Here is a 24,766-nt window from a genome sequence, read left to right on the forward strand (position 1 = left end):
TGTTCTCTGGCAGCAATTGCATAGGCTGCTATGGTGGTAATACAGTGTAACAGTTTACCTTGTATTATAATTAGGACAGGTTTTCCAGGAGTATTGTCATACCCCACCATCCCCAGCAAAAACATGTTCAAGAGGTGAAAGATAAAGTGGCACCTTCAAATGATGGAGGCAAACCCTTTTTAGGTGAGTTTTCCTAAGAGCACTTTTCTCCATCGTGATTTAGGCTGATATGGAAGCAGCCAGATTTTTTCATTTTTGCTGAGGTTTGAGCTCCATTGACCAGAGGAAATAACCCACCTAGCACCACTTTGATAAATGATACTGCTTTGGAAAAGCATCCCATACTGCTGTGATTGACAGAGCCCCTTCTTCCCAGCTGCATCCTGACACTGGGAAATGTGCTCCAAGAGGGAGCTTGGCCTCAAGAGGGGAAAAATAGGGGGAAGAGAGAAGATAGTTTCTATATTTTATATATATTTTTAGCCTATATGTAATAATATACAGAATACAATACACATAATATATGTAATATTATGCGCATATATGTTTATGTAGCTATACATAAATACAAAAAATTAATACTATATGTGTAACACACATACAGCTTACTGTGTGCACGATATTTTGCTGTCCCAGGCTGGTGATGTGCCCTTAGGAGCAGCAGGGCTGTGGCCAGGCAGGGGTGCTTCACCACTGCCATCCCCATGGCTGCTGCAGGAAGGGGAGGAAGGTTTGCTTGGGTAAATATATTTACACCAGAAATACCATATATAAAAAATATCCCATCAGCACCTCACTGTGCTGTGAGGGAATGTGGTGACTTCAGGTGAGCTCGATCTGCTGCAGGCCACTCCCTTGATTTTTATCTGCCCTGACAAGGCAGGTACTTGGGTGAAGAGGCAATCCCACGATCTTATCTGCCCACCTCTCCCTGCTGGGTGCAGGGCCTGGGGCTCCCTTGGTGGTTTTCAGTATTCCCCTGGGGCCTGTCTGCTTTTCTGGGGAGATGGAGGGAGCAGGGACATGGCAGGATGCTCTTGGGGATGTGGCACTGGGGCTGCTTGTCATCCCTTGTCATTCATCCCTTGTCACTCCTCCTGGCTGCTGTTGAAGGCAAGTCCCAGATAAACAGTGTTCAGCAGGAAAAGTGTTTTATTTGCCTTCTGGGCAATGAGATTTGTTCTTCCCAGTGCACAAGTCCTGAGGTGAGGTGGTGAGCAGCCCCATCCCACAGGCAGTGACAGGTCTGATGTAGGGGGTAAATAATACTATTGACACCCTATAAACTGGGTGGGACACTTAATTTAGTGTCAGCTAAGGCTGAGCCCATGTGGAGGACACAGTGCTGCTCTGAGACTTGAGATAATCTCCTTGCTCTTTGACATCAGGTCCTTGTTCATCCCACCACTGCTGGAGGTTTCTGTATCTGCCCAGCAGTCAGCCACTAACTTTGTGATTCCTCTGGGAATGGGATATACCAAGCTCGCCAGGAGAAAGCCCTGGCATGGCTGTAGCCCTGCGATCCTGTAATATATCCTGTCACAGTTGATTTGGTGCAATAAAATACACAGAACAAGAAACATTTTTGAATTAATGAGAGGGGAGACACACATGGAGTGCTGCTATCTTTCTGCTTGTTGATATACATCTTGTACAGCTTGAAAAGGAGAAAGTAATCCACTTGGGAATGAGCTGCTTATTCCGTTTTACCCCTGGGCTGGGAAGTAATCTCAAAAAGCCTGTATGGGATTGCCAGGCTTCAAGGTGGGATGAGGGTTATTTTGGTTGTAGTACCGGAGGTCGTTTGCCTCAAGCCCTCTGTGGTGGGACTCCTGGTGGGGTTTTGGTCAGATGATTGCTGAAGGAGGATGATGATGATAATGGGGGAGGTATGCATCCTCCTGAGCTGTCCCTAGGGATGCTTCCAGATGATCTGATGTTTGGAAAAGCTGAATTGTCAGAAGCTATTCCCAGAGGAAAAACACAGGTGAAGAGAAATAGCTGGATGGAGTGTCTTGAAGCCAGGACCCAGCACCCTGTGAGGTGGCAGAGGGTCCAAGGGCTCTCCTACCCCTCCAATCCACCCGCGGGCACCATGGGACTCAGGAGCAGCCCCCGTGGTTTCTGTCACAGCACCGGGAAACAGTCCTGGACACCAAGGAGGGCACCAGCCAGGCTCTAGGTTGACTTGAATTTTTTTGGGGGGGGCATAAGCAGCCCAGGAATACGCGGCATCCTCTACCTCTTCATCCTTTTGTGCCTGAAAAATAACAAACTGCATATCCTCTTGCAGTTCTTGAGAACTGTCTGCATTAAAACTGAAATAAAGTATTTCCAGGCTCAACCAGAAAAAAGAATTGATGTCTAAGAAGAGCAGACATCTGATGGAAATACACTTGAGCAGCTGGAGCTGTGAACCCCACAGAAAGTGAATTATTGCTGGGATGAGTCAAGCAGCTACAGAGATGAAGTATCATGTCCTTATAAGTGAATATATTTAAAAGCATTTTAGCATTGCTGTGCCAGTTGCTTCTCATTTTGGAAGGTGCTTACTAACTGGTTGCTGGTTGCTGCCTTTTTGCTCCCATGAACAGCTTAAAAATGCCTCTTTCTCTGTAGCATGTTTGCTGTGAGCAGCACTGATGGTGCTGCAAGTGCTGATCTCCATCAGAAGCATCTCTTGGTGGTTCTTGACTCATTTCTGCTTTGGCTAAAGTAATAAATGGTTGAATTTTACTCATATCTTGGGAGCCCACAACCAAGATCTCCTCCTCCTCTCTAAGAACCCGTTAAAGCTGGAAACTCATTAATCCCTGCTCTGCTGGCAAGTGGCTGAGTGGGCTCCTGTAACTCCCCAGTATTTTATACCTATGTCTACTGTGGCTCTTGAAATGATGCTGTTAATGTCCATTTGATCCCAAATGGGAGTTTCCTTTGGGAGGGCTGCAGGGCACCTTTATAACCTCACTTGCAGTAGAAACACATCAGGAAGGTTTTAAAGGATGCTTTGAAGAGCTCTTTGCCAGCAGCAAGGGTGGTTTTCTTAGGACCTGGGACTGTGATCCAGGAGATTTGTGTTTGTTGCCCCAGGAAACGTGAAAACCTTCCTCCTCACAGGGCTGCTTTGCAGTGGGAAGTTTTCTGACTGCCTTACTCCAAGGTGTGTGACCAGATGGATGAGACAGACATGTTGGGAGAGCTTGGCACCCACTCCCCTGGGCTCCTTATGATTTTGAAGTGGGAGATGCAGGATGAAGGTGATGGCCAAACCCTCAGAAGGGTCCCCAGAAGGGCTCAACCCAGCTGCATTAAATCAGCAAATAAAATATCATGCAGCAAATTATACACAGTGTCCCTGCTGTTCTGTTCATGCAGTGTGGCTGGAGAGGTAGAATTCTTCAAGTCCATCTGATGGCTGGATGCTTGACCTCAGGAAGGGCAACTTCATGTCCCCCTCCTCCATGTCTTGATGGGGAAGGGACTGTCCTTGCTGAGATGATGTTGGAAACAGGAGACAATTGCTTCTGGAAGGTGGGAAGTAGGTTCTGGGCTCTGGGTACCCAGTGGGAGATGTTGGTTTTCATTCCCTGCTTTAAACTCCAGCTGTTCTTAGCAAGGAATTTAGACTGTCAGATTTATCATCACGTTTGAAAGCTGTGCAAGGAATAACAACAGGAAAATTCCTCTCTCCAAGGTTGCAGTGGGGCAAAGTGCTTAAGCAGTTAAGTGCACACTGAGTACTTTGTGGAGGTATCCAATTTGGGGCCTGTTTATATTTTTAAGACAAGAGCATGAAACTGAAATACGAAAAACAGATTAAAGAAGAGAGATGAAAACTATTAGTAATATTCTTTTAATTTACCCTTCTGTCTTCCCAGGTACTATTCCCAGTCAGCAGGAATAAGTCATTAGGACTGAAGTTTACCTTTAACAGGTATCAGGATACCTGCTGGGGACTGGGTGGGGAGATTGAGGGAAAAAGAGATGCCAAAATAACAATGTCAGAAACAAGAAGCAAGGGCTTCATTTCACAGAAGAAGCTGCAGACCACAGTTATTCTTCTCTGAGTCTGAAGTGAATTTCAGCATTCCCTAAATCTGTTTTATAAAAGGTGTTTTTTTGCTTTGCTATTAGCCCAGGTTCATTATGGCTTTCAAAAAAGAGGGATTTCCTTTTAAATACCTAAATAGTAGGGTCTGGCTTGTGCTTAGTCTGAGCTTGTTCCTGTTTGGTAGATTTAGTATATAAAAGCCAAAATATGCAAGTCTTGATCATTTGGAAAACAGCTTGGGTAAAACTGTGTAGTTTGTATGGAGGAATTTTGCAGCTGCATGGGGTTTGTTTTCCAGCAGATTAAATTAGCTAAAGCTACCATCAGAGTCAACCAAGTGTACCCAGTCCTGCTCTACCAGCTTTTCAGTTAAAAGCCAAAGTTGGTAGCAGTGTAAAAATCCTTATAGTCTAGAGGAAGGAAGAAAAAGCCCTGAAGGAAACACTTAAACCAGAATATTTCTCAGCCATGTTTTCCCCAAGGCTATATCTCAGGTGGGGAGAGACTGTGAGTGAACACTTAATGTAGCAACAGGTGCTGGTCTGATAAGGAGATGCTGGATCTATGTCTTTTTCCCTAAAAGTCTATGCTTTCAGGGAAAATAATTTCATTAAAAGAAAAAACAATATCCTAAACCTCTGACTGTCTGAATACCACAACATTCTGGCCAAAGTCTTAAATACTTTAGTTGGAATTGCTGCAAGGGTGTCACAGGAAAGGCTCTTTGTAACCCAGATGAGTGTGGGCTTTGCCTCCTGTGAGATGATACCTCGCATGACAAACCACATTTCCAGGCCTCAAGGATTCTTCATTTCTACCCTACAATGGTATTGACAGAACCATTTTTATGTGTTCTAGTTTCCACCAAAACGAAAACTTCCATGATGAGAAAAACAATGAATATTTCTCTTAGAACCTGCTCCAACTTTTTCACTTAATGGCAAAAGAGCAGCTTGAAGCCAGTGCCATTTCCTCAGGTATTCAGAGCTGCTGTAATTAATAGGTCTCATAGTCAAGTTGTAATTATGAATAGGTTCAAACTACAAAATTAGGATCTCTATCCATATCTGAATACTAGTGGAGCTCAGCTAAGGCCATCTGGGTTTGGGTCATGGGATTAAGTTTAGACTGATCTGTTTTGAGTTTACTTTTTACTTGTTAAGTGTATAATAATTGCACCAAAGTGCCTTTTCTGTGGAGAAGGATCCCCCATGATACATACTGTACAAAACCCAAGAATGCTTTTTTGCCTGGTGGAATGTACAGTCTCAGAGCAATTTTAATCCAGGAGATCAGGCAAAATGCCAAGTGAAGACGTTGGTTATCAAAGTCAAGGTTGGGAGAATGGTAGCCTGGCTGTTGATCTAGCTGGATTGAGGGCAGCTATAGGGGGCTGACTCTTATTTGTTAAACTGGTGTAAAGGATGAACAAACCATTCAATGTCAGAAGTGAGTATATAGGTGACTAAAGTGAACTTGAGAACCATCACATGGAAGAACCACACTTTGAGCATGCTCTGCAGTCCTCCGTGCAGAGACTTCTGAGCTTCATTGTTTCCCTGTGTCATTGTCTTATGGTAAAAACAAACTTCTCCAGCCAGTGACAGGGTTTCACTAGTGAAACAACCTGTTGCAGCTGTAGCTAGACCAAAGAAACAGGGATTTCAGCTTTCATGTTTCATCTTCAGGTCTGAACTTCTTTGCTGCATGAGATAGTGATTACTTTGTTTGCTTTGCTATTCCAGTCTCTGCTGTCCCTTGTCCCTGATTTCTTTCAGCCCACAGAGGATGCGTTTGGGCCACCCAGAGTCACTTGGGTTGTTGGGTTTATCCCTATTTCTCTTCCTTGTGTCTCCTCCTTGCTGGGTCTCAGAGGTTGTGGACAGACTGGCAGGAATAGAAAAATCAAGATGCAGTGGCTGAACTGTGAACTTCGGAGCACACATACTTGATTCTGCCAGATCACCCACACAATGTTGGTGTTGCAGCGATTATTCACAGAGGTCTGGGCTGATGCAGCTGGTGGGGTGGCTGTGTTTTGGTCACTACAGGGTTGGAGCAGCCCTTGTAGCTCAGTCAGAGACCTGACTTTCTGCATTACTACCTGCCTGGGGCAGGCAAGGCTCATTTCTGGCAAGGATGAGCTCTAGACACATGGAAGCATCAGTAGGTCAAATAGAAGACAGGTTTCTTTCTGAAATGCTCTTTCATTCTCTAACACTTGCTCTTATTTATTAATTTCCATTCCTTTCTCCCTTTGCAGAATACTTGAGGAGTGAGACCGCCTTTCTGGAAGAGTTGGTGTTTGGAAGTGGAGATACCATTGAACTTTCCTGTAACACCCAAGGCTCTTCTGTGTCTGTTTTCTGGTTTAAAGATGGTATTGGGATTGCACCTACCAACAGAACTCATATTGGACAAAAACTGTTGAAGATAATCAATGTATCCTATGATGACTCAGGGCTGTACAGTTGCAAGCCAAGGCATTCCAATGAAGTCCTGGGAAATTTTACGGTCAGAGTTACAGGTATGTGTAGAAATACAGCACTCTCGCTGCTTTTTTTCAATACTTCTTAAATTTTTGCACCTTCAGATGTCCAGCACTGCTGATGCTTAAAGTGTTCATTCATACTTGGTAGGTATCTACAGAAACAACCCAATTGAAGAAAGCTTGCATGTCCATACAAAATTATAAAGGTTGATGTTAGTACTGAGAGAGACTTAGAAATGCTGCTAGTCAGATAGATTAACACTCAAATAGATGCAATGCTGCATGTGCCTTTGAAGTCTTTGGAGAGTGAGTGAACTGCAGCTCAGGGAAGTTAAGTGACTTCTTCCACTTTATGTGACAAATCAGTGGTAAAATTGATGAAAAATCTGGGGGTCCTAAAAACTGTTTCCCTCTTGTAGCTGATAAATCTCTTCTCTTCATCCCTATTATGAGTTATTGGTTTATTTCAGAAGTAGCTTGTGTATCTCAAATTATGGGCTTCATCAGAGGTACCATTTGGATTCATATATTGCAAACAAATGCTGTGTTAGCAAAGCACATGCTGTCATTTGCTTGGCCATATTTTCTACGATGAGGACAGTAGGACAGAACAGCTACAAGCTGTCCAAGCCTGGATCCCTAAACAGTGCCAGAAAAATCTGTTGTTCCCAGATAGCAAACAGCTAACACTAGGATCATCTCCATGATGATCCTACTGGTAGATGGGTACTCATCACTGGGAGCAGGTAGAAAACCACCTGATCATACAAGATTAAAAGCCTGAATTTTCAGAAGAATTAACCCCTTCTGGATCTAATGTTTTGGAAACTTCCCTTTGCCTTGGTTGGAAACTTCCTTTGGTTGGAGGTTTTTCTAAAAGCCTGAATTTTCAGAAGAATTAACCCCTTCTGGATCTAATGTTTTGGAAACTTCCCTTTGCCTTGGTTGGAAACTTCCTTTGGTTGGAGGTTTTTCAAGCACCCCCAAACTGTAGGTCCTTGCCTGCAGAAGATGAGTTGCCTCAGAAAGTAAGGGGCTCTGTCTGAAAACCAAACACAGAGTTGTTTGTGACTGTAAATCACATCCACTCCATAAAGAGCTTTCTCGTGCCAGAAATAGGATTTTGTCTAAGTGAGAGACTCAAACCATCGTGAGAATAAAAGCTCATTTCAGCAAGCCTGCACCAACATCTGCTTTTCATTGACAGTTACTGGAGATTGCTGTGAATGCTTCAAGGTCACATCAAGTAAATGGTTAAAGAAGTATTTGGCCCTTGAAAGGCTTTCTTTAACTAGGTACGATTATTGGAACTATCCAAGGAACTGCAGGTTGTTAGAAACATTACTCTTTTTTTTTTTTTTTTTTTTAAGTGACATTAAAATGCTTTTGAGTTCAAGGGGCAGCAGGGAGGCAGAAGAGGGCAGCTGGTTACACGCTCAAATGAAACAGCTGCCAGCCCCGAAAGTTTGTAAAGTGAGAAATTGTTTTTAATAGTGTAGGGGCTGATAATCCTCTGCTTTTAAAAAGTTTAAGCCCCTGTGTTTTTCCTCTTTGCTAATAATAGCTAATAACAGCTTAAGAACAAGCGAGTAACCTGAACCTGCTTTTTGACAGCATTATGAGGCTTTGATTCTATTAGCCCACTGTCATTACCACCAAAGTGCTGGGAATGTGGGAGTCTCTGTTTTAGCTGTCAGCAGCCCTCGTTTCAAACTTTGAAGCCCTGCTTTATGTGGCAATAGTGGCGCCTCTCATATGCTCAGATATTTCTTCATAATTAGTATTGATTGCTCAGCATGGCACTGCAGAGATGAGATTGTTACTGGAGATTTGTGGTTTGTGTTCCCACTTCTTGAAGGTGATGCCAGCGATTAGCTTGGGGTTTTTGTCAGGTGCTTATATCAGTATCTGACGGTTGGGGCTGGAGTTGTTCTCTGTGTTAAGTGGTTTGAAATCTGTACTAACAAAACTGGAATTGCTTCAATCTGGAGCTGTAAGTGAGCAAAACTAGGCTGGGTATATCCAGAATAGCTGATACATACTTAAGTCCCGTTTCCAGAGGTGTTTCCAGACTCTAGGACCATACCAGGATTTTCTTTCATGGGGTCATGGGTTTTGAGTCTGCAAAGGTTTGTCTCTTGGTGTGCAGTTAAGTGCTTGATGCTGATGGTATAGCAAGGAGGTGCTGGAGGTGGCATTTCAGGGTTGAAAACCAGGTTGATTAAAAGCAGGGTTTGAGCTCTTTAAAATGCCTCCCTTGACAGACACGGGCTTGAGTGTTTTGCTAGTTTACAAAAAGAAACGTACTGTCCTCTTAAAACCTGAGCACTCGAAGAGGATCACAAATAGAGGCTGCATGCCCAAACTGATCTCCAGCCAGCCCTGTTGGCAGAAGCTCCATTTCTGCAACCATTTCACACACAGAGCAGCCTTTGGATTTAGTGGCCCTGTGACAAGCAGACTGTAGGCTGGTACCAGCAGAAAGAGCTTTCACAACACCCAAAACTAGAGCTCTTCAAAACAGGTGACTAAAAAAATGAAGTCTTTTCCCTATCATAATTAAAGCCTTTCTTCAGAATAGCATCTAGCAGTTCCTAGTGGTGCCAATAGGTATCAGCTTCTGAAAAGGATTGCTATTTTGGTAAATTGTTAATAAATAGCTTACAAATTTTTAGTCACCTTTTGAAAAAGGCAATGTTTTAGAAACCTGAATAGGACAGTAGCTCTGAACATGGGATATTCGGTCTTAAAAACCTAAGCTGCATCTTTCACCTGAAACACAAACAAGGTCAAAAAGATTCTTCCCTCAATCTTTTGGAAGTGTTTTTGAATTGGTTGAAAAATCGATTCTTCTCCTCTGGTTCTCTGGAAACCAGAAATAAACTATAATCATATGGAAATAAATGGGCAACCAAATCTGAGACTGCAGTGCTGAGAATGTGCTGGTTTCCCTGTGGATGCTGGTGGGTATTTGGCTCTGTTCCTGCCCTCGCCGGGACTTGAGTGAACCTGCTGGTTCAGCCGAAACGCCTCAACATCCACTTCACTTCCAGTAAACCCCGTGGCATTTCCCTAGTTCTGCTGCCAGCAGGACCTCAGCTGTGGATTTTTAGGTAGGTCTGTGCTTGAAGTCTTCCTGAGACATTGCCAAAGAGAAGGTGAAAAGCACGACGCACCATTGCAGTCTAAAGCAGGGAGATGATTCCCGTGTTACTTCTTTCTCTTGGTGGTGAATATGTCTGGAAAGTACTTCCAGATTCTGCAGAGAAGTAATATTTGTTGTTACCTTTTCCTTGCCTTTTTTGGATTTGTCGTTGTTCACTTTTTAATTTTTACCTCCATGCTTTCTGTCATTGTGTGGGTCAGAGAATGGCAGAAAACTCGAGTGCATTTTGAAGTGAAGGAGGTTCTGCCTGACTTGGGCTCAATTAGTGCTTTACCTTTCTGGCCACATGTTGAACACTCATAAAATTTCCTTTTCCTGGTGTTTAAGGCCAAGTTCTTATACCACTGTCTCAGACTATAAAGGCTGCTGGGTTGTTAGCATTTTGCCTTTATTTAAAAGAGAAATTCCTGAAGATTATGTAAAGTCAGTGATGCTAAGTCTTCCAGACACTCAATTGTACTAAACTGTGTGAACTAAATTAAATATTAAGCCGCTGTTTTATCATGGGATTTACATTTACAGTAGTAATTTGTTGGAGGGGGAAAGAGGCTGAGACTTCATTGTGGACAGCTTGGAGAGGGCGAGATGCTAAACCACATTAAGATAAACAACTCAGGATGTTTTGGAGAGATACAGATGGAAAATTCCTGCCTGTTAACCTGTATTCAGTTACAGCTTTGAGGTGCCTCTGTAGGAGGAATATAACCAGAGGGAACTGATTCATGGAGTAGCCATCAAAACATCTGTCAGGAGAGAGGTTTGATTGCAAGGGGAAGTTTTAAAAGCTTTGGTCTGAGTGGCTTCCCAAGGACTTAACAAGGGGAGATGTGGCAGAGGTGTATTGAGTTTAAAAGAAAAATGCAGGGAAAGTGAATTAGAAACACTGCCCTATCATTTGGAGAGTGGAAGTAAAAAGACTTCAGAGTGAATGCTTTCGGGGGAGGGAAAAAGTGAGGGAGAACTTGTTCTGCAAAAAGAAATTTCCCCTTCACACTGGCAAACTTGTGGCACCTCTCTGCCCGTTCAGAAAGCTTTTGGCTGGTTCTCTCTGGCCCAGCAGCATGGGAGGGGTGGGCTGGTGGAGCTGCAGGGAAGGGTGACCCATCACTGGGATGTCCTCACTTTCTGGAGCCCACCATGGCACTAGCAGCCTTACCCAACGTGGTGTCTGAGCATGCTGTCTTCTTTTGCCTTCACTTCTTTCTTCTTCTCCTCCTAGATTCCCCTTCATCAGGTGATGATGAAGATGATGATGATGAGTCAGAAGATACAGGTAATGCTTTTTCTGGGATACAGGGGCTTTTTCTTTCAAAGAGATGTGGCTTCCAAGCAGAGCAGTTGATCCAGATGTTTGCCTGGTCAGACAGCTCTTTCTCCATATTGAGATCAGTGATCTTAGGATGGTACTGTGATGATGTTTATCCAAAAATTTAGAAATAGCTGCCAGAGCAGTATCATACTGCTGTAATATTATACAGCAGTAGTAGGGTGATTTTTTAAAAATTTTTGGGACTGTATTCTGCAAGTCAGACTGGGTGAGCTAGAGTTAGAAATTCTTGAATATTCAGATAAACCCACTCTATTGTTGGGGTTTGTTTCTTTTTTACTACACTGATGTTAGACCAGTTTCACACCATTGCAAACATTAGCCTGTTCTAGCAGGTTTGGTTGTCCTCCTCATCAGCATCTTGACTGGAGGCAGAGCATAAAATTCACACTAGCCAAGGGCCAAATTTATTGATGCTGTAAGCGGGAGCAACCCCTTTGGCTTTCCTGGCTTTTCCTTTCACTTATGGGCAAGAGAGCCCCAGGACAGAGCCCCTCAGTGCTTTTACACTGAATTTCTTTCAGTCCCAGTGCTTGTTTCTTTAAGTGCAATAGCATTAATCAGGATCATTACATGCTTCAGAGGTGTTAGTGTTGTATTTTATTAAGCTCTTTATATTTCTGCAAAGCGAGCTGCCTGTGTGTATGTGTTTTTAATAAATAAATGTCTTGCATTTGAGCTCCCAATCAGCTATGTACATTGGCAGAAGTTCAACAGGACTGGAAAATTTCTCCTGCCCATAGCACTGGATATTCAGGACTCTTTAAAACAGGTCTCCCAGTGTAGTAAGCCCATACCACTGTGTCGTGCAGTATGTGGACAGTAATGGTGAGTTACAGGGCCAGGTGACCCATCAGCAGCAGTTAGTGGTTTTCTGGTAGCTTCTAATTAAGGGCCAGCTCCTGCAAGGTGATGAGCTTTTTTGCAGAGATGCTCAGGACTCCTGAAGCCTATCCGAGGCCTAAGGGAGGGTCATGTTTAGTCAGGATTTGTTCTTGCTGCAAAGCAGCTTCTGATGAGCACAATTAATCGTCCTGTTCTCTTTTAATGTGGTTTGTCGGAAACTTGCATCTCTTAGCAACAGGTATCACAAAACATCAGCTGGTTTATGGTACAGAAAGACACATTTTTCTTCACTGAAAAGGAAAACATATATTTCACCACATATATTTATAGCCTCTATTCTGGGTCTTCATGCTTCAAGGCTGCCTCTTTTTTTAGACCCGAAGGTAACCGCTGGCTTTGCTTAAAGGTCTTGTTACAAAAAGTTGGATTCTCTTCTAATTTAAAAAAGGGTTGATGAGCTTAACATGCCAGCACAGTGGAACTTCATGGTGTGTTGTGATGTGGATGTGCTTTATTTTGCTTTGCTTGACGTCAAACCCTCCAGTTAACCTTCACAGATCTTCTTTGGAGCTTGGGGAGCTGTGTCATTAACTGGCACCACTGCCACTGGGATATTTAGAGGGAGATAGTCCATCCAGGACAGCCTCATTGCTTGTTGCCATATTGCGCACCACTGACTGAAAACCTTGTCTCACAGACCCTTTTGATGTTATGTGAATTTTCTGGCTTACTTGTGTTCTTCAAGAGAGATTCTTAGAAGAGAGCTTGGAGAGCTCATTCTAATAGCATCATGAGTTTGGAGGCAGTCTTGTTAATTTTGGGGATTTGACCCCAAAGTTGCTGAGTGATGGGAGCTGGGGAAAAAAAAAAAAAAAAAAAAAAAAAAAGGCAGCAAGAGAATGAGAGGAAATTGCCTTAAATTAAATAAATATTTGGAGCAAAACCCCTTGGAGGGCACAGAAACAGGCCCTGCACAAGGAGTGTCCTGCTCTGCTTACCTTCTTTTAAGCATCCCCTCCAAAGGGTAGTACAGAAATGGGGCATCCCTTAGGGACTGGCAGCAGAAAAGAAGAAAGAGAAACTTCAGCAGCTTCAGCTCTAAGCCCGTTTGTTGCAGCTTTGCCACAAGCCACAATCCACCCTTGCAAAAAGAGACTTCCCAATACCTCTGATCTCTACAGCTGTTTTTCCTGGCCCTAAAACAAAAACAAAACTCCCTTTTCACACACTGCTCTTCTGCCCCACTGCTCCCTACTCCTCTGTATCTGTTTATTTAGAGCCCCCGCTGTGTAGCCCCAGCACCTTCAAAGAGCCCCTATAATCTCCAATTAAATCTGGCTGTGTACTTGGAGGCGTCAGCTGGGGAAATTACACAATTAGGGTTGATTCTGTCTGCTGCAGAATTTTGTGGCAGCTCCTAATTGCTAAATGAGCACTTGGCTGTATTAATTATTCCAAGTATTGCTCTTGGTTTTTTTTAATTGGTCATTCCAGTTGGATGGGTGGCCGTTGTCTTCGATGAACAAAACGGACCATCAGGCTTAGTGTTTGATGATGGGAAAGGGCTGGTGATAATGTTTGTGGCTTTTTTTCTTTCTTTCTTTTTTTTTTTTTTTTTTTTTTTTTTACACCACATACAGTATTGTGGTTCATAATTAATTCAGAGAGAGTGGGTCTAGAAATGTAGAAATTTTTCCTGTCTTTCATCCTTCTTACTCCCAGAAACTCCTTACTCCCAAAACTCTCTGGAGCTTTTCAAGCTTTGCTTGAAAAGAAGAGTAAGCCATTTTCAAGTAACATTTTCAGACCCTTAGAAAGTGGTAATGAAAGGACTCTGGCAGCACAGCAAACCAAAGCAGTGATGTTTTGTTCACTACTCCTGCAAGTGAGAACAAAGACACCATTTTCCATGTGTTGACACTTCCTTCCAGTTGGACTCAAGAGCGATGCTCTGGTTGTTTGAATCTTGGCACGTTAATCCAGGGGTTCCCAGACCTGGTGAGCCCCAGGTTGCATGGAAGAATACTAAGATGGAGAAGAAACTCTCAGAGAAGAGTCTGTGTCTAATTGCTAGAGGGAGGAGGGGATCCAGTCTTTGCTCCATATGGAGAGTATCCCTGCCTGGAAATTTTCCTAGGCCCCATCTTGCTCCTCTTCTGATGTCACATGGCAAAATCCCCCTTGGCTTCAGTGGCAAAATTTGCAGCCAGTGGCTGATGGATCTCCTGTAAAATTCAGGTTTATCTTTGTGGTGAGACATTGCCCTGCAACACATGCAGCTGGTGTGGAAGGGATAAAAAAGCCCTTCAAAAGCACAATGCAAGGAGAAGCCTTGTCCTGGTGGGACAGTTCTGCAGTCGTTACACCCCTGTGCCTGCTTGAGTGTCACCAGCACCATAAAATGGGGTTTCTTATAGGCAGATATGTTGATCCAACAACAAACAGCAGTATATTTGGCTGCCCTTCTAGTGATGGCAAAGGGGGACTTTTCCATCCATGCCTGGCCTTTCCCTGAACTTGCCCTGGTAGTCCTGTTAACCTGTAAATTCCCTGGAACTCTGGGTGCCAAAAGGAAGCATTCAACCAGAAAATAGCCCATGCTTCAGGAACCAAGGACCAGATGCCTCCCAACATGTTATCTTCAGCTCCCTCCAGCCTTCCCAACACCACCCCAAGTGTTCTCTAAATCCATCTTCCTGGGGCTGCCTGGGCTTTTCTGCTGCCTCTGCTTGCTCTCTGTCCTCCTCAATGCATGCAATAGCAGCATCTTCCTTTACTATCAAGACCTGATTTTGTTGAGGGGTTGCACCCACTCTTCTAACATCTTTTTTTTAATGTTCCCCCCCTTTCTGGTGTAGTTCAGCTGTTTTTCTAAGCTCAGATATTGGAACCTAGGTGGTTACATGGTATTCCACTTCGAGCCATGTTACCGAGTGGGATTTGAAGCCTCTCCTGGATGTACTGTCTGTTCACAGAAAGGAGTGCTGGAGCCAGCATTTTGCAGGAGCATGGGAGTTGCAGGGATTCCTCCTTTTGCTTTGTGCCAGCCATCCTTCTGCTCTGGTGCCAGCCTGGCAAGAAGAGGGCCTTAAGCAGTTTCGTTGTTAAAAACATGAGGCATACGCAGCATGGGCAAGCACCAGATCCTTCTGATTCGTGGAGCTGACTCTGATAGGAATCACAGCGTGTTGTGCAAGGCACTCTGAGGGCAGATGCAAGACAGATTTTGACCCCAGGACAGCATTACTGCAGCCTTTGGCTGCAGAGGTGTGAAAGTGGATGAGGCATACGAGCAATGTACCCAGTGGGGCTGTTCCCAGCAGAGAGCCTCTTGGATGTGACTCCTGACATCCAGTTCCTCATGGCCAGGTGGGCTTCAGAGGGAGCCATGGGGAGAGGGAATCCACATGAAGCGTGTTAGCAGGTACTAAAAATCATGGGGTGCAAGGATTGCTTTTGCTGAGTTTTATGGCCTCACCTGTGAAATTGTTGGAGCTGAAATGCAGCAGGAACCTGCCTGGGGGACACTGGAGACTTTAGACCAAGGTGGGGTCAACACTGACTTACCTGGAATTGCTGTGGAATGGTTGTTGTGGAGTCAAAATATCAGGACTAAGTACATTGGGGAGTGCTGGAAAAAGCAGCTCAGGTGCATCTCAGGGGAATGCAACAAGAGGGGAAACTTTGTACACCCTTGTCAATAAGGGGCTTGTAGAGTCTTCCTCAGAGTAGCACTGGGTGGTGGTTCTGAGCATTGTCTCACTGTGGAGGAGGCTAGAAGCAATGCTTTCCTAAAGCTTTGGTGGTCATCATGTTCTCCCTTGTAGTTCTTGAAGGACCATCACCTTCAGTTTGTCTTGGTCAGAAGTACCCAGGTCTCTGCAACCACTGGGTTCTCTGTGTCAGTGTGTGCTCCTTTCCATCTGGAGGAGATGCCAGTTACATTCCTTGGCCTCTTCTTTGGTATTTTGCAGCCCAAAATGCTCTCTGCCCCCATCTGTCTGCTTTTGGACTCGATGCAGAGCACAGAGCTGGGGGGCTGGATGTGTCCCCCTGTGTGGCAGGGGATCTGCCCAATATGCAGCTCTGCAGAGTTTCCTTAAGCAGAAGTAAAAGGAGGCTTTTTTAAAAAAAACTTTCTTTCTTCCCAGCATAATGAGTTTGCTGCTGCTGCTGCCTTAATTTGGAGCTAATATGTAATGTTTGTAACACAGCCAAAAACATTGCTGTACTTCAGGCAAACTGTAAAAAGTATCTCATGCTAACACTGGTGTTTTAAAATTATCCTTGTTCAAAGGTAACATGAATATTTAAAACTAAAATCACTTGTACTTAAAGAACATAAACATGATAAACCAGTTTGGCACTGGCTTTTTTTCCTTTCCTTCCCTTAAGGAGGCTCCACTACATTTGTGCTCACTGAGAAGCAAAATTTTCCAGTGCACTCAGCTAGCACTTATTCTGCTCTCCCTTGCTGGCCCATCAACATTTTATAACAGTTCCAACATCTTTCTGCTGTTAATGCTTCTTGGCTACTATTGTCCTGAAGGTACATCTGTATCTTTTTACGTGCTGAGGCCAGATTCTTACCCTGATCTGGGATAAGTCTCCCTGATGATTTAAAAGCAGCTACTCTAGATTTATACTGGCATTACTGAGACAAGAACCTGGTCATGAACTTTTCATCACCAACCTGAAATGCAAACACCCTGTCTACATCTACAAGAGTCATTTAGCTGGAAAGCATTTCTGTGTCATTTATCTTAACTGCAGCAGGTAGCAATTTAACTGTCACTCCACACATGCCAAAGCTTCTTTAAATGCATCTGCTCACCAGCTGATATCCTCTGCAGCAGAAATGGGCCTGTTCAACTTGGTCTTTCCTTTCTTAGGTGTCCCCTTCTGGACCCGGCCAGATAAGATGGAGAAGAAGCTGCTGGCGGTTCCCGCCGCCAACACTGTTCGCTTCCGCTGCCCGGCGGGTGGGAACCCAACTCCTTCCATCTACTGGCTGAAAAATGGCAAGGAGTTCAAGGGAGAGCATAGGATTGGGGGCATCAAGGTAAGGGCTTGATTTGGATCTCTTTTTTTAATCAGGAGTTCTCTACCTACTGCAGAAAATTGTATTTCACAGTGATTAATGCCGGTACATGTAAGAGCGGAGTGGGAACAGGAGTGGCTGTGGTAGCCTTAGCAATTGCTCAACACCAAAGGCTGCTGTCCCTTGGGATTGAGGGCTGACTACCTCTGAATTCATCTGTATTGGTCATTCAGGATCTAAGTAAAAATGAGGCTGGTTTTATGGTTGTGTTGTGGACAGTGATGCGAAAGCGGGAGCAGAAATTTCCGTCCTAATTTCTGGAAATCAGCCCAGCGTGTTGAGACATACCTAGCCAGAGCTACTCAAAGTTTTCAAGGAAAACCAGCTCTACATCATCGTTTGAAGGTGCAGGAAGGACCTCACCAAAGAGCTGGACTGCTGTGCTGGTGGTCATTAACATTTTTGTGGTATAAACCACTGACCCTCGGTCAAGTGTTAGATTCCCTTGTAGCCAGAGTAATAGCATCTGCTCCTTGGGTGCTTTCTTTTCCCTCCCTCCTTTCTATTGTAAGGTGTTCTGGAAAATGCTCTGGCTTGTGTTCATAGATGGAGCTAAGGAACATTAAAACCCACAGCACTCAAATTATTTAATTAGCCAGAATTCTCTGTACTACTGTATATGATGAACTATGGAAGGATTTTAACAGGAAAATCAGCTCTTCCCTGATTTTGCTGTTGCTGATATTACTTTGTCCCCTTGAGGTCACACTCAGACTCCTTTCTGGTTTGATCTGGGAAAAATAAAACTGGCAACAGTTGTTTTGTTTCAGCTTTGCCTGGTGTGTCCCTGGGCTGCTGCTGAGAAGAGAATGTGATTTTAGGAAGGCATCTTCATCAGTGCTCTGAATAGCTGTATGCTGCCACATCTGTAGCGCCTGCTAGGCATGCAAAGCGTGCTGGCTTCCAGAAACCAGAAAAGGATTCAAAAAAGTCTTTCTTCCCTGTAGTTTTGGGCTGTTTCTTTCCTGTTAGCTCAGACCTGTTCCTGAAAGAAGCCTTTGAAGCTCCCTCCTCAGCCCTCTCACTGCTCCAGCCTGAATGAGGCTGAGAACACACTCAGGTTTGCTAAAAACTAAGGAAGGAAAAGAAGTGGGGAAGCAAATCTGTGGGTAAACAGCCTCACAGCAGATAACATTCAGAAGGCACAAGAATCTTTTACTAATTGCAGGCTGTATACAGGGCATCATGAAGTGTTTTCAGGCTTGCGTGCGCCATTCAAATGTCTTTTTACAAAGCTATGTGACATCAGCTGCATTAAATTATGCTTGCAAAAAAAAATCTAAAGCTGAAAGCAATTCCCCATCTTGCTTCCCAGTGGTTTTAATCGATCCTTGAGTTAAGATTGACAAGTTCTATCCTCTGCAGCATGGTAGTGAGTCCTTGGCATCTCTGGGGGCACCTTCCAGCAACAAGCCGATGGTTAAAGAGCTATTGAAGGCAATGTCAGGCCAATTACAGCAAGATTGGTTTAAGCTCTCTATCTGTCTAGGTGTAATTCTTTGTTCCTTTCTTGGTATAAAGACATCTTTCTCTAATTTTCCTTCCCTTATTTGCTTGCTGTTGCTCTTGAGTTGCAGTTAGATGTAAGTAGTCTGATGTAAATCTCATCCAGGATAAATATACTGATAGGTATCAGCAGAGATTTGAACCAGACAAAGATTGAAAACCTGCTTGGTATCTCATGTATTTAAGATACAAATTCCCTGTTACAACTTAATGTCATAACAGGATTAGGCAGCATGAAAAGAATGGGTGAGTTCCAGATCTGGCAGAGTTGGGTTGGCTTACTTCAGCTAGAGGTCTGGTCTTAATGCAGAAATGCTTGAGCTGGTAATGGTGTCATTTTTTTAAAACATCAATTGTGAAGGGTCTGTGGTCAGCAGCTGAAAGCTGACCATTCTTCCACTTCTCCCGCTTGGAAAGGGCATTGAGATGGTGTGTGATTGCCAGGTGTAAAGTCTGCAAGAGAGAAAGGTGAGGATTGAAAGCATGAAGTCCAGGCTAGCCTGGTTTTATTACAGTTCATCTTTAACCGGTAGGGAAAAGAAATTCATATGACTTAATCATATGAAATTTTGCAAAGAGCATTAATGGTTAAATCCTTGTTGGAATCTCTAATATTGTAAGCCTCTGTGTGTTAAATGACCCTAGAAGGGAAGATTGAGGGGGAGGGGGGGTGGAGGATTATCCCTTCCCCAGACCACTGCGCTGACTTGCATACCAGTCTGGCAAGCCTGGACTGAAGTTTCAAGTGTGTCTGCAAATGTTTGTTTCACAAGGAGCCAAAAATGACAACACCAAATAAACCAGAAGGATTTCCAGTATCTCACTGACTTGATTAATGCCTGCACTAAGTCACTTCATGTTTCTGGTGTTCTGTCAGGTACAGCAACTATCCTAACTTGGGATCATCCCTTTTTATTATCATTTAAATATAGACACCAGTCTCAACGTAAAAAAAACATCTTGCTGCTTCAAAAAGAGTTTCCAAACAAGTTCTGCCCCATGAGTCTGAGCCTCCTAAGTTCTCCTTTCTGTTCAGAGTCCAAAATCCCCAACACAAACCTGACAAATAGAAGTTCTTTGAAATATTCATGAAAGTCTGTCCTAAAGAAAACATCCAATTTGGACCTAATTTTGTAATACAGGTCAGACAAGGGAGGCATCTGTGTATCTGGAGCCCCATTTCTTTGGTGTAGCTCCTTAGGGGCTCCAGGGGCAAATGCTTTACAGTGCTGAAAAGTGGATTAAAAGAACTCCTTAGACACAACTATCAGACAAGTTAGTATGGAAATGAGCCACAGAGCAGCCACACATTTGCATTCTAACTTCCTTGACAGTCTGATATGTTCAGATGTAAACTTGGGTCCAGGCTCTGTTTTCAGAGCTCCTCTTACCCTGGAATTGCTGTGCTGTTACAGAGATGCACCAAATGGGATGTTGCTTTACAAAAGATGTAATATTGGGTCTTCATTGAGCTCCATCTCTTGTTTCCTGGGGGGGCAGAGGGTGCACACCTGACCAGACATCTTGCAAGAACCAAGGTTTCTGTACATGGCTATTACCTATTACCTATAACATGTACATACCATTTCCTGTAATCTGCAAAGAAATCCAATGCTATGTTCTGCAGTCTGAAAAGTGGGGTGTTCAGCAGTGGTGTTCTCAGGAACACAGATCTATATAGCAAAGAGCTGTGTTAAAATGTCTCTTTTTTGCTTATCTTGCACCTAAGCTGCCTAGTCTTACATGACTTTAAACCTTCTCTTTGCAAAATTCTGGCTTTAATTGTGACTTGGCCCTTTCAGGGTAAGCATGTGGATGCAATTTATGTGTCTCAAAAGAGGTTAAATGACTTCATATTTAAGTTCACCTGCTGCAGCAAGAAACCTCCAGGAGCAATTACACCCTTGTTTACTTCCATCAGCCCTTGACATTCTATAGCACAACTTTGTTGTAATCTGCTTCTGTGTCCTTGGAGTCACCTTCAGAAATTGTTATTAAAAGTTAAATGTTCTGCTCAGGGCGGTAGAAGGCATCAAATTAGTATCCAGGGATATGGAGAGTTTTTATACACTATGTATCCTACTAAAGTTATCTTTATGGTGTTGGTTACTTTCGGTATTAATTCAAGATTTGCTTTTCATATCCGGTATTTCCTTTATAGTCATTAGAAACAAATGTTCTAACTGGGAGCACGGGGCAGCAGGTCAGGGTGGAGACATGGGTTGTGCTTTCCATTCTGCTGCTACCCAACCAACAGCTCTGAGCATGAGCCACATCCTGAAAACCAACTGGTGTAAAACTTGGTGCCTAAAGAGCAGGGCTGGTCAGGCATCCTGGGGGCAGAACTTAAAGCTGAGCATGTTTTCTCATGTTCTTTATAGGGCATTTAGGGGACTACCTTAGTTGTAGACACTCATTTCTGTTCAGACAGATGCCGGACACTGTTCCCCCCGTAGCACACATCTTTAAAATATGCTATAGATGGGGGAAGAAGTATGATCTTCAGTGCTTCTAGTCATCTTATGACTTATATGTAGCAATTGGTAAAGCCGTGCAGATGAGAATATGATATTTTGAGCTTACAGTCTCTGGATCAGAGTAGCCTGGCAGAGTGGACCAGTGGATTTGAGTTACTTTAGCTGGTGCCTTCAGAAGCCATTATTCTAATGAGAGATGCCACCTTCAGCTGTCAGGTGGTTTTGTTATTGCTATTATTGGAAAAACAATATTATATATTCTCAATATTATATTTTGTTGCACTCTTGATTTGTTGGTCTTAGTCTTTAGTTGGTGTCAAGGCTTTAATTAATGACCCTTGAAATGGATCCTTGTGATGTTCAGGCCTACTTTGGGGTCTGTTCGTGCTGTAAAATATCATTGATTGTCACTGATCTGAACAGTCTGGTCATGATGGTATTTGACCATGAGCTTTATGGTTTGATTTTCTCTTCCAGTTGCGACACCAGCAGTGGAGTTTGGTGATGGAGAGTGTTGTGCCATCAGATCGAGGCAATTACACCTGTGTAGTGGAGAACAAATATGGCAATATTAGGCACACATACCAGCTGGATGTATTAGGTGAGATTCACTGTTCTCCCTCAACAGCTGCTCCATGGTGATGTTGAACAGGCACCTGATGGGATACAGGAAGCAGGATCTTGGTTTCTTTCCCAAAGGGCTGGATCACATGGCATCTAAAACCAACAACAGGCCAACAATTCAGCCTCAGGCCTGTGATCAATAAATTAGCTGTTGTAAAGAGAGCCCAGAAGGAAAATCAGGGCTGAGATGCCTTCTCCATTCCCAAGTGGTTCTTCCCAGTTTGGCTTGAGAAGTACTGAGTAGAGGGGTCCCCACCCTTTCAGCACAAAGGGTGAAGAGTGAGATTGTGTCTCCACCCTTTCTGCTGAAGAGCAAGGAGATGAAGGGTTCAGAGGAGAATACTTCCTGGAAGAAGGACAGGTAAATTTGGTTTTCCCTCTCTTTTCATTCTTCCAGAAAGGTCACCCCACCGACCAATCCTACAAGCAGGGCTCCCTGCCAACCAGACCGTGGTGGTAGGGAGCAATGTGGAGTTTCACTGCAAGGTCTACAGTGATGCCCAGCCTCACATCCAGTGGCTGAAACACGTGGAAGTCAATGGCAGCAAATATGGACCTGATGGGACACCCTATGTCACGGTGCTGAAGGTCGGTACGCGCTCCTTTTTTCTTGGTCTCAACATTACAGAGATGGCAGCTACTTTTTGGGGATGGTTCTCAAAGAAACTCACTGCCATACTGATGGCAAGAGAGATCAGCACTGTGTAAAGGTGCTCACTGTCAATGGAAGCCATGAACTTTATTTACATGCTTATAAATATGCCCAGTGCAATGTGGACAAGAAACTCCCAACAGAGATACTCAATGCCACAGTTCCTGGAAGAACAATGATGATTTAAGTCAGATTTCTGGGGAGCTTGAGGTCTCAACTTCTGTAATTGTTTTGTTTCTATAAGAAAAAAGTAATGAGAATAAGTCAAGGACAGCTGTTGGGATTGTTGTTTCCTTTAAGCCTGCACAGTGGAATTACTTTGCTTTTTTGGGGGGTTACAGCAAAAATGTCCTCAAGTTGATATTACAGAGTCTTCTGTTTGCCAGTGATAATACAGCTACTGTAGTGGCACAGATAAAGTAATTTTAAGAGATGATGCAACTGTGAGAAATGCAGCATAGTAAAAGAGATGCTGTCAGATTGCGTTTGACCTAAAATGACAGAAATAACCCTTTTTACAGCTTTAATAGAGGTATTTTCAGGGCTTATTAAAATAAGAGTCCCACTTAAAACTCATTATTTCATTATCCAAGTAAACACCCTGCAGCATGCAGGTACTAAATAACCTTGAACTACCAACACCTGAGAGCCAAGATGGTCTTGTTCCAGACACTGACATGGGTGAGCATTGCTATTATGGAAAGTGATTTTTTTGGACTGAGCACAAGCTCTCTTAGTAAGACTTTACTTTGCTAAAATACTTCTTGAAATGGGACTTCCAAATTACAGCCAGAACAACAGTAGGTCTGGGTTCCCTTCAACCTGTGGAAGTATAAAAAGTAGAGAATGGAAGTAAAGAACAGTGAGTGAAAAGCACATTAGACTTTTAAAATACTTGGATTTTTTTTCTTTTAATAATTAAAGGCATCCTGTGTTGGTGCTTATTAGAATACATGGGACCAGAGTTTTTCTAGCTTTGCAGCTAGAGTTGAAAGCAGATTTTACTTCTGCAGTTTCATGCTGAGATTTTTCATCTTGTGTGTGGACATTCCCCTTGCACATCCTACTGCACACACCCTTCTTCTTGTTGTATGAAGTTTTAAAAAAATCCTACTTACCAGACAGCATTTACAAAACTGTAACCGAGCCAGATACATGATAATAAAAGCCAGAGACCCTGGAGATAATTACACAGATTGAAATAACAGATTGGTTGGAAGAAATGGCTGGAGACAGTTCTTAGGATTGGCAACATGTGCTTCTCTCAAGTTGATAAAACTCTTTATTTTCTCTCTGTCTCTCCAAATGTGTTTGAATTATGCATATTTGAATTTCCCCCTGGTTTCACAGCCCAGTACCATGCTCTGAATAGCTGGCTGTGTCACATGCCATCCAGTATAGTCTCCGAGCTCCGTGTGTGGTCTCTGTGGGATAAAGTGCTACCTTTTGGAAGTTTGCAGAGCTGCTGCGAACAGTGCCTTGTGTCACAAGCACAAGCTCCCATTTTGCTGTGGCAAAGAACATATAAATAGTCCGTATAAATAGTGTTTTAAAATTAAGTTGGAGCAGCACTGGGGTGGCTAGGTAATTAGAATTGCCAAATACCTTCTCTTCTGTGGACGGCAAAGGCTCCACATTCCTCGAAGGGGAGCACAGGCAGGCGTTTGAAAGCACAAGTTTTGTTTGGTTTTATTTTTTTGCTGAATAGCACCAGCACACGTCTATTTACTACTTCTGGTTAATCAGGAATGCTTTGAATTGTGTTAATGCCGCCATCAGCACTAAGGCACAGAGCATTTCCATTTTGGGATACATCTTTTGTGCACCAGTACTGGGCCTCCGTGGAGCTGTGGCAGGCTTAGCTTTGCAGAGATTTTTTTTTTTTTTTTTTTTTTTTTTAAGTGTCTTGTGTGCTTATTTTTTGAAAATAAAGATCTGATGAAATGATCTCACTGTCATCTTGGGGCCAATCTGTTGGCATTATGGACTCATTCTCCTTGTGCCATGCAGCATTGTTGCTCTGACCCAGCATCCTGGCGTGATGCTGGATGGAGCAGGGTGCTGTTAGCAGCCTTATTCTGCCCACAGCTGCTTTAGAAAGGGCTCTCTCCTGCCCAGTGTGGTGGTGCCTAGAGGGAGATGAGGCTTTTTTATCAGCCTGCCCTTTCTTCCTGCCTTCAGGAGATAGTGTGGAACATAGGAGCTGCTATGGGGTAGTTTGTCTGTGGGTAGTAGCCTGGTCTCCATCAGAGCAAGGAGCAAAGAGAGGTGGCCAGCACATCTAAACAGGGGGGTCAAACCCCATCCCAGTCCAGATGGATGAATTGAATGCTGTACTTTCAAGACATTTTTAAACAGCCTGACAAAACCAAGCCATCACCTGCATCAGTTCCTGAAAGCCTGGGCTAATTTGTGATCAAAGAAAACCCCTTTTTCTTTATAGAAGAGCACTAAATGCATTCCATTTACTGAAGGGGGCTGGCAGCACTGTGCCCAAGCTTTGTCAAAGGCTAAATTCTATGTTC

The 24,766-nt window shown here is 43.6% G+C and overlaps 1 protein-coding gene across 8 annotated transcripts in view; it reads left to right on the forward strand.

Moving 5' to 3' along the window:
• FGFR3 (fibroblast growth factor receptor 3) overlaps window positions 1-24,766 on the forward strand; it is a 57,035-nt gene that overhangs the window by 15,236 nt on the left and 17,033 nt on the right. For all 8 annotated transcript variants that reach the window (XM_071753290.1, XM_071753291.1, XM_071753293.1 and 5 more), the window contains exons 3-7: window positions 6,315-6,578; window positions 10,928-10,981; window positions 16,774-16,943; window positions 21,443-21,566; window positions 21,987-22,177. In XM_071753290.1, the coding sequence (XP_071609391.1) occupies window positions 6,315-6,578; window positions 10,928-10,981; window positions 16,774-16,943; window positions 21,443-21,566; window positions 21,987-22,177 (803 nt within the window). The remainder of the gene's footprint in view (window positions 1-6,314; window positions 6,579-10,927; window positions 10,982-16,773; window positions 16,944-21,442; window positions 21,567-21,986; window positions 22,178-24,766) is intronic.

This window comes from Heliangelus exortis, chromosome 10 (assembly GCF_036169615.1).
Source record: "Heliangelus exortis chromosome 10, bHelExo1.hap1, whole genome shotgun sequence".
Lineage (NCBI taxonomy): Eukaryota > Metazoa > Chordata > Aves > Apodiformes > Trochilidae > Heliangelus > Heliangelus exortis.